This window comes from Apteryx rowi, unplaced genomic scaffold, assembly GCF_003343035.1.
Source record: "Apteryx rowi isolate R43461 unplaced genomic scaffold, aptRow1 scaffold_363, whole genome shotgun sequence".
Taxonomy (NCBI): domain Eukaryota; kingdom Metazoa; phylum Chordata; class Aves; order Apterygiformes; family Apterygidae; genus Apteryx; species Apteryx rowi.
Window position 1 is genome coordinate 101522 of NW_020450119.1, and position 9308 is coordinate 110829.

At 41.2% G+C, this 9308-nt stretch overlaps 1 protein-coding gene across 3 annotated transcripts; it reads right to left on the reverse strand.

The window, feature by feature from the left end:
* Positions 1-254: 254 nt before the first annotated feature.
* TALDO1 (transaldolase 1) lies at positions 255-8939 on the reverse strand. Of its 3 annotated transcripts, none has more exons than XM_026073212.1 (8): positions 8687-8939; positions 4825-4948; positions 4223-4330; positions 3383-3514; positions 2740-2915; positions 2378-2575; positions 1163-1308; positions 255-491 (listed from the first exon to the last, which is right to left on the reverse strand). In XM_026073212.1, exons 1-8 carry the CDS (start codon positions 8781-8783, stop codon positions 459-461), a joined length of 1014 nt encoding a protein of 337 aa, XP_025928997.1. In that variant the 5' UTR covers positions 8784-8939; the 3' UTR covers positions 255-458. The 3 variants fall into 3 exon arrangements, with proteins under 3 accessions (XP_025928997.1, XP_025928998.1, XP_025928999.1); XM_026073213.1 differs by having other exon boundaries at positions 4825-4967; positions 8687-8747; XM_026073214.1 differs by lacking the exon at positions 8687-8939 and adding an exon at positions 8305-8375.
* Positions 8940-9308: the final 369 nt, after the last annotated feature.

The window sequence follows — 9308 nt, forward strand, 5'->3', positions numbered from 1 at the left end:
CTCATTAGAAAAAGCCCAACCGCTAATCAGATTCTCTTTGAGGCTAGAAAAAGGGATTTTTTTTCCTTTTTAGTCACAGTAAGGTTATGAAAAGATGAAACTACCTTCTTAATGTGTTAGGAAAGTGGATTTAAAAAAAGTCCTTTTTTTTGTATACAAACTGCAGCATTATAACTTTGATTGGAATATTGATACTATGTCAGCACAATGAACTGAATCCCCTACAGCAGTGAAATGATCACGTTAAAGGAAAGTATGTGTTAATTTGAATGTATTGACAAGAATGCCACAAAAATTGAATTTCCATTTGTCCCTTTGCAAATTGATTAAAAAAGCATAATACAGAAATCTATCCATATATAGCATATAAGTTTTACAGGTAAGACATTTGTACATCCATTTAACTTCAAATGATCCACTCATTCAGTCTTGACCAGCCAGGAAAATGATGATTTTTCCTACTTTCCATTTTCAGCACTGAACATTCGCTCCTAGAAAAACAAGTGAACAAACTGCAGTTTAGCGAAGGTTTGGGAAGTGCACTGTGCTTTAATAACGCAGGCTTTAGTCAATATAAGAAGTTGTCAGTCACCAAGAACCAATGCCTAGATCAGGTATACTTAATGTATGATACTTTTTTTTTTTCCTTGGCACACAACTCTGTTCCATTTAAAGACTCCCCTATATTGACAGAAAACTTTCACATGGCCTGGCTATACTCAACGTGTCTGTTCTTGGTGCCTTCTACAATGAGTGGAAGTATGATTTATTTCCAACTTGCTATCTGAAGAGTATTAACTTTGTGTCTTGTATCACTGCTGACAAGCTAACATGTTTAGAATTAGACTTAAGGGGCTTTTCACTTAAGACAAAAGTGTTATCTTGATTAGCTGCCATTTTAAATACTGCCTTGGGCTCCCAGCAGATGTGTCTATATACACCTGGCATGAATTCCTTCTTGACATGCTGTAAAGCAAAGCTTACTTCAAATGCAGACACCAAGTTCATTCCATGTAGGTGGTCAGTTTGCTRCTTATTACACCACTTGTATAAAACTTGATCAGACTTGCTAGCAGGTTCCTAGTCTTACTTCAGCTAACCYACAGCTGCTTATTTGGAGGAACCTGAGAGACAGAAAGATGCAGCACAATATAGCATCTACCTTTAACATTCTCTCCAGTTTAACTGCATCAGCAGCAAATTTTCTGATCCCATCTGACAGCTTCTCCACAGCCATTTGGTCTTCATTGTGGTGCCAGCGGAATGCTTTCTCATCCAGGTGGATCTTCTCAAGATCACATGCCTGAGCTGTATAAGGAGAATTGAAAGAAAAAAAATTATCAGCTTGGTATTGATTCAAATACCACAAACTTCCTAAAAATTTCAAGTTTCTGACCATCTCTAACAGTTGAAAAATTCTAAGCACMACTTTCAACATGACTTGCTACATCAGTACACTTTCAAATGTAAAGGTGAAAACACTCCTGYTCTGTACTATTACTTCAGTGTGTTAARAAATCTAGATAATCAGTTTCTCTTAAAATACAATATTCATGTGTATTGCATTATCTTGTATCTGCTTCTCAATGGTACGATACTTTCAGGCTCACTAGCAAGAATTATGCAAAAGTCCTAAGGCAATGAGACAATCTAAGCAAACATGCTCAACAACTAGGTCTTTGATTATTTRGCAAGTGCCTAACAAAAGTCCAATTGATAATATGCCTACCAGCTATCTAGCACACTACATAGTAACCCATAGCTACAGCTGTGCACAACTCTGAGCTTCTAAATTCTGCAGTAAAATTCTAGTAGGACTAAGGAAAAGCAAAAATGGTGCAGTGGGAATGTATATTCAAAACCATCACAGCAAAATATCACTAGAACAAATCACTTAGTCTTGTATATGATTCATTTCTACAGTTTTGGGGCGGGGGGGAGACTCTTTACACATCTAGGACTAACAGAACATTCACTAATGCACTGTTAACATAATGATTAAACAAAGTTTGTCATCCTTGYTAATATTTAGTAACACTTCATCCCAAGCATAAGAAGTATAAAATTCCTTCTTCTGCTCTGTCTTCTGGGGGTGAGGAAAGGAGAACCCACAAGAGGGCACATTATTTAAGCACACTCAATATCTTAATTCTGGATAGTGTGCTCAGCAGAAACAGACCCTAAGGAAGTGACTATRTGTAAGCAACTGCACTACAGTTGTAATGCAACTGTAATACCCCTTTTAGAGAGGGGTTCAAGCTTTATCCTAAAACAGAATGGAAGCAAGCAGCACAGAACTAGATAGGACCATATATTGCTAGTACTCAGTATTAAAGGGAGACAGAACAAGGCTGTATTACAATAAAAATGGACTTACCATCTTTAACACTGAGTGTGGGAGTTAACTTGACATACTCTTTGCTGAGCTCTGCCAAAAGCTTGGGTGAAATAGTGAGATAGTCGCAGCCTGCAAGTGCTTTTATTTCTCCTGTATTTCGAAAGGAAGCACCCATCACGATAGTTTTGTAGCCAAACTTTTTGTAGTAATTATAGATCTTAGTGACACTCTTCACACCTAAAGAGGAGAAATTAGCAACTTTCAGAGTAATTCATGGGAAGCTCAAAGATTACTCATAACACACAAACAGTCATGTGTTTCATAAGAGGATTTATAAAAGTAACTTGCAGTTTGAATGAGTAGTTAACATGTTTTTAGCAATGTGTTAAAGGCAAGTTTACCTGGATCCTCTGAAGGCTCATAGGTTTTCTTATCCCCATTTGCAACGTACCAATCCAGGATACGTCCTACAAATGGGGAAATCAGAGTAACTCCAGCTTCAGCACAGGCAACTGCCTGAGCAAAGGAGAACAGCAAGGTCATATTGCAGTGAATCCCATACTCCTCTTCCAGAACCCTGTAGACAAAGGCTGACTTAATGGCGATTCTCACCTACTGACTTTGCATTCTCATAATAAACTAGTAGGTTAAACTACTGAAGTTCTTGGCTTAAAACCTTGTTAGAAGTGTGCTACRGTGTATAAGCTTTAAGGTAACAGACCATATGTTTTGCACTATTATGCATGTTGTCAAACAAGCGATCTGTTCAGTGTTGTTCCTTGCATAAAATGCAGACCACTTAACATGGTATCTCAGGAAATTCTGCTTAGGAACAGTCTGGCCCTCATAGAAACAAACTTTTCCTATTTCAGCTAAAAGCTCTAGTATAGCACCTTGCTTGTTAGCTATAGCCCTAGTAACAGATTTCCTGGAGCAATGTTTTCAAAACAATTGTTTATTTTAAGTGTAGAAYACATTTGTCAAATGCCCGTGAACAGCCAAAAACATGCTATGAATCAGTGTACCAGGTACAAAAATACTTACTTGCCAGCCTGGATCCCTTCCCATGTTGAAGAGAGCTTTATGAGAATACGATCTTTACCAATTCCTGCTTCCTTATAAAGGTCAATGAGGCGCYTGGCCCTCTGAATCATTCCTTCCTTATCAAAGGACAACCTTTGAAACAAGAGCAGGACTGCTTAAAACCAAGAGCTTTTTTCCAATTCTTTTTTTTTTTTTTTTCCTTCTCACAAAAACATTCAGGACATTGTCCTATGTCCTATTTCATTAGCATCTCTGTTCCAATAGCTTTTTCTTCTTGGTTGAAGATACTCCCTTGTAATCCCATCAAGCAGTTTGTATGGCAGCACTGCTACTCTTTGATTAAGAGGATCCAGAACTTGAGATAACTTTGAGAATTATAGACTAAATTTTTTATTAAGTTTTTCATAATGAATGTAGAATCTGAAAATTAGAAATGAATTAGCAAAGACAAATCCTATGCAAGTCTTGCAATAAACTGCTAAAAACATTTTTTTTTTGGTTACTTTTGAGGATAAGACAATACCACACAGAAGAGAATGAGCAAAATTTTAAATATACTGGAAGCATAAGATTTCCTTTGCTTAAGGAACTACAGGAGGATGACCAAAATTCAAACTCTGTATTACTTGATTATAACTTGGTGACAAAACTTCATGAGAACAAATCCTGGTCAAGCAAACTAGGTGAAACCAGTTCTCCAACTGAACRAATAGTAGCAATACAAGTTTTTGCTAGTCTTGTAACAATGAGCTGTCCAYTCAAGAATATCTTTCTCCAACTCATGTAATGTCTTTTTTGTATGTATACATAGACAGGGTAACCCAAAGGAAAAAAGCTAACCTTGCATCTACTTCTGTTGACACACGGCCAGGTATCCGCTTCAGTATTTCAGCTCCAAATAATACAAAAAGTTTGTCACAAGCATTTTTGATCTGCTCATCTTCTGACCTGAAAAAAAGAATACAATTACTTCTATGGGTTGGGGGTGGGGAATAGTAATGTCTTCAAGCTTTGCCATAGATTTGAAGATCTGAATTTTACAACCCATTTAACATTGTTCCACTGTTCAAGTAACCACTTCTGCTCTGTGTACATGTTCTGCCCTCTCTCTCTTCCATGTATCACCAATAATATTAGCCTTCATACACCATCTCCTATAATGCTATCAAGTCAGATTGTTTTCCTGAGAAATCCTAGAATGTCATGTCAGAATGGTTAAATGGAGGTGCACTTCTAAAAAGCACACCTGAAACTAGCAACAAGAATTTTTTCTTTAGGATTGAGGCTTTCTGGGACAAGGGAAATGCCCATGAGCATGTGAGGGAAAATTCTAGAATATTGCTAATAATATTAAACGCTATTTACATAAACAAGGCATCTTAAATATAGATCTACTGAGATAGAAAACAAAACAAAACAACCCCCACCAAACCTTTACTTACCCACCAAGTTTTTTTCCATACTCAACTGCATCATCCACAAGTTCCTGGTAAGCTGGCATCTGAGCAGCAGCTAGTATCAGAGATGGGTTTGTAGTGGCATCTAGGGGCTTGTACTCATCAATTGCTGGGGAAATAAAAATAGCCTGCTTAAAATAATTAGCAGGCCTGAGTAAGTAAAAGGATTTTACTCAGATATATAAGAATGTAAGTACTTATGGCTGTAGGACAGTAACATTCATGATAGAACAGATTACTGTAAAATGTTGTTTAAATACCACTACCTAAAAACTGGCAGATTTGCCAGATGTTCCAGTTCAAGGATAACAAGGCTACAGTAACAAGATCAGGCAAAGTTTACCCAATACTTTAGGCACTACCCAAAAGAAATAAACTTGTGGAAATGACATCATAAAGAGAAGTCATACTAATCTGAAATTTCTTACATGTATCCTTATGTTCACAATGTAGCTGAATTCCAAGAATCACAGGGTAGGAGGAAAGAAAAAGAAACCTTTCTCCCTTTCTAGCAGTTATGTATTTGGGTTTTTTTATTTGTGTGAACCTGTTGAAACCAGAAAGATATTCATCTCTTTAAGTTTTTTTTAAAAAAATCATTACCTACTGCGTTTTAAGTAGTTGCACACAATTTCTTAGTTTCTGTTCTTGTAACTTCCTTGTACTACCAGGCTTACTTCCTTATATACGATATTTGAAACTTTGGCTTATCTTAAGCCCTGTACTACACCTATTCCAGGTGATATTAGTTGTTTACCAAAGTAGGCTGTTACTGTGCATTCTCTGGCCCTAATCACAGTTGAGCTGCTTGGCATGCAGTGTCTGACTCAGCACATGCATGAGAGCCTCTACAGGCCCTTCAGTGATTTCTGCTTACAAACTCTCTTGGTAAAACAGCTGAATGTCAAAAATAAAGATATTTTATTACCAGCACATTTTTCCTCAGCATATTGCAGTCAGGGATGAAAAATCAAGTTGATAAAGTACTATTTTCTTCTATCACTGCAAAAACAAAGTAAGTACTTTTTTCCCCAATGAGTTCCTCTAGGCAGTGATTCTGGTCCTTGCATAGATAGGTCCATTCCATACTAACAGGTCCTTCAAAATACTCTTTAATTTATATGGATATTGCTTAAAATAAAGATGTACATTAGCAAAACTCAGTTCTGAAGCACAGTGAACAATTTAAGACAAGTATGTTTTGACAGAGCTTATTAATTATCTCCAGAATTGCAGGATTTGTGAAGAATCTTACAGGTCTCTGGCAATAAGTATTAGTAATCTCATTAAGTCTTTTACCCAGTTTTCCTAAAGGTTAAAAGCAAGTGTTTAAGACAAACTCTTTGATTCCCTTTTCTCTATAAAGGGTTAGGTAGGTATTCCTATAGACACTCAGAAGATAACTGTTATTTGGTGTTTTCCAGATGCTAATTCAATGTGAGGTGAATAGGGCTGATGGTATAATTCAAAAATAGCTCTTTCAAAAACAAACAAAAAAACAGCCTGTATTTCAGCTGTTTGGCACAAGCTTTCGGTGGGGGTCTGTGAATCCCATCCACTGTTGGGCCACCTTTTGTCTCGTGACCACAAGGAGAACTGGGGAGAAGAGTAAGCATATATTTGTCTGGCTTAGACAAAAAGCAAAACAAGCTAGTTCAGCTACAAAAGAAATCACCACTACTTCTACAAATACAAGTGAAGGAGTTTGTCTTTTGCTTCAGGAGCAGTTCCAACCAGCACCTTTTTCTATGGAGCATGATGCAGACAAGCTTTATATCTACACAAGAACTGGCATAGAGTCTAGCAACAACTGCACCCTAATCAGTTAAGTGTTTAACCTGAACTAGGAGTCAGATGCTGACTATAGCCTTGTTCGCACTATAAAAGTGATCCACTTGTGACAAGAGGTGCAGTTATTCTCGTGCCAGTTTTCAACAACTGGTAGCCAGAGATCAACTGCAAAAGTGTTTGAAAGGGCATGTTAAAACTTCCAGTAGACAGCATTCAGCCCCTTTCCTACCACACACACCCTCTGCCATTATTATGACTTTTCCCTACTGTAGACAAGGGAGTGTTTTAGATTCATGCAACTTCAGCACACGTTTTACTTGAAGGTATGTAAATCTTACAGGCCTAAAGTTATCTAACTTTAATGCTTGACAAAATGGCATCAATGCTCTATACCTTTCAGATGCTGTGGTTCCCTGTCATGCAAGACCAGCTCTTCAAGACAAGTAACAGTTTCTCCATGTTTCACTCAGCCCAGTTCTTGAAATCAGACCGTCCAAAACATACAGCAGGTATGTGTTATCTAGTGTCAATGTATACACATATATAAACACACAGCTTTATCTTTGGGACACATACCTGAGCTGTTGCTAACTCTCTGCAGTTTTAAATTCACTAACATAGGAAGACATTTGATGGTAGCCATTTAAGATTGCTTATTCATCACTATAGGATTAACTATGTAGGAGACAGATTATTGCAGGCTTCTGAATGATGGCAGAACAGGACTCCAAACATGTTGCTCTACACAACCCAGTGAAATTCAATGGAGGGATTTTTCAGTTCTGATAAACTGAAAAAGTTGCCTGTCTGTACAGGACTTCAAACAATGACAGTTCAGGAACAAGTGGCTTCATAATCTAACTCCACCTCCCTTTATAAGAAAGGGGAGTGCTTGCTCATTCTCATGAGATTAAAAAAAAACAAAAAAAACAGAAGCACTCTTGCATTATTTTCTTTGCTCACAACTGCTTTGCTTCTCCTATTTATATATAAATATATATAGGAAAAAAATGCATTGGCTTTTGGTAAAAGCAATTTCATTAGCCCCACAGAACTTCTCTTTTTGAGTCTGCCTCTTAGTATGGACCTTCAGCTAATGTTTGCCAAATCCACATTTGAACTGGACAAGTGAATAAGTGTGTTAAAATACCAACAAATGTGATTTCCTCTGCAAGTGACTCATGCAGGCTTGACATCTTAGTAACAGCACATGGTGCTGAATGTCTGGGTTTGTACATTCTCTCTACAAGGCACCAGGTCAAACCCTGGGGAAAAGAAAGAGTCATTGGAGGGTCTGGCAAATGTATTTGATGAGCTGGATCCAACCTACAACCTGCCAGTTACAAAGGTCTGGATTTAAATGTAATCTATAGCACAAGGAGAAACAAGTACCTGCAAACTTAACTGGCAGAGAGCTTTGCTCATCAGTTTTCAATCTCAATTTAAAAATAAACGGGGTAAGAACCACTTATGCTGTAACTGCAGAAGTGGTGTTACTACCAGTAGCTTGCAACGCATGGAGAGACAACACATTTTAATACGAGCAGTTTCCTCAGATCTCAGTTTCGAAGATATTATGTGGTTCAAGGTTTCTTACAAAGGCAGGCTTTGCAAAGTCTAGGAGTCCAGTAACTAGTACAGTAGCCGCAACAGTCGATCATTGGAATAACTTACCAGCGCTGAAACGTAGTGCCCTTCTAGCTCTTGGGACCTTCAAGAGGCCTGACTACCCTTGGCTGCAGTAATGCTGCAGCCAGGAAAGTTACCGGCCGCAACGCAACGTGCTGTCCGTGGGCCGCCTTCGGCAACGGCGCCTTTCCCAACGCCGACCTTGCGCAACGCGCCGCGGCCGCCCGCCTAGCGGCCGGGCCCCGCAGGGCGCGCGGGGAGCCCCCCACCCCCGCAGTGGTTCGTCCCTTCCCTCCCCCCGGCTGCGCTGGTTCGTTCCCTCGGCCGGGCGCGCCCACTGCCCGGGGAAGGGGGTTGGGGTGCGGTGACGAGACGGGCCACCGGCTCGGGCCCCTCCCCCCACCCGCCGCCCTTCGCCTCCCCTCACCGTTGAAGTCCCCGGTGTCGGCCACCACGGTGGTGTGGTGCTTGAGCTGGTCCAGCACCGACTCCATCTTCTGCCGCTTCACGGGGGACACCGACATAGTCCGTGGAGGGGGGGGCTCGCGCGCCGCCTTTAAGGAATCCTGGATGCCCCGAAAGGAACCGGCCTGCGCGCTCGCTTCGCTCGCTCGCGACACCTGTGGCGCCGCCACCGCCTGCCCGCCGGAGGCGGGGCGCACCCCCTACCCGTCCCTGCTCCTCCGCAGCCAATCACCCTCCGAGAAGGGCGGAGGGGCGGGGAGAGAGAGAGGGCGAGCCAATCAAGAGCGCAGTGGAAGAAGGACCCGGCCAGTAGGAGCCGCGAAAGGGCGGGGGAAGGAAGAAAGTTTCTGATTGGCTGAATTCGCGGGTGGTGAGGGTCGGCCGGAGGAGGGGGGTCGGGAACCCCGTCACCATGACGACAGGGGGATGCGGCTGCCCTTGCGCCGCCGTTGCCCGCGGGGGAGGCTGGTGTCCCGCGGGGCTCGAGGGAGCCGCAGCCCTCCGTCATGTCCCCAGGAGCTCCCACGAGGCACTGCGGGGTCTCCTCGGGTTCGGCTGCCTGGAAGGGCACCGGCTGCCCAGGC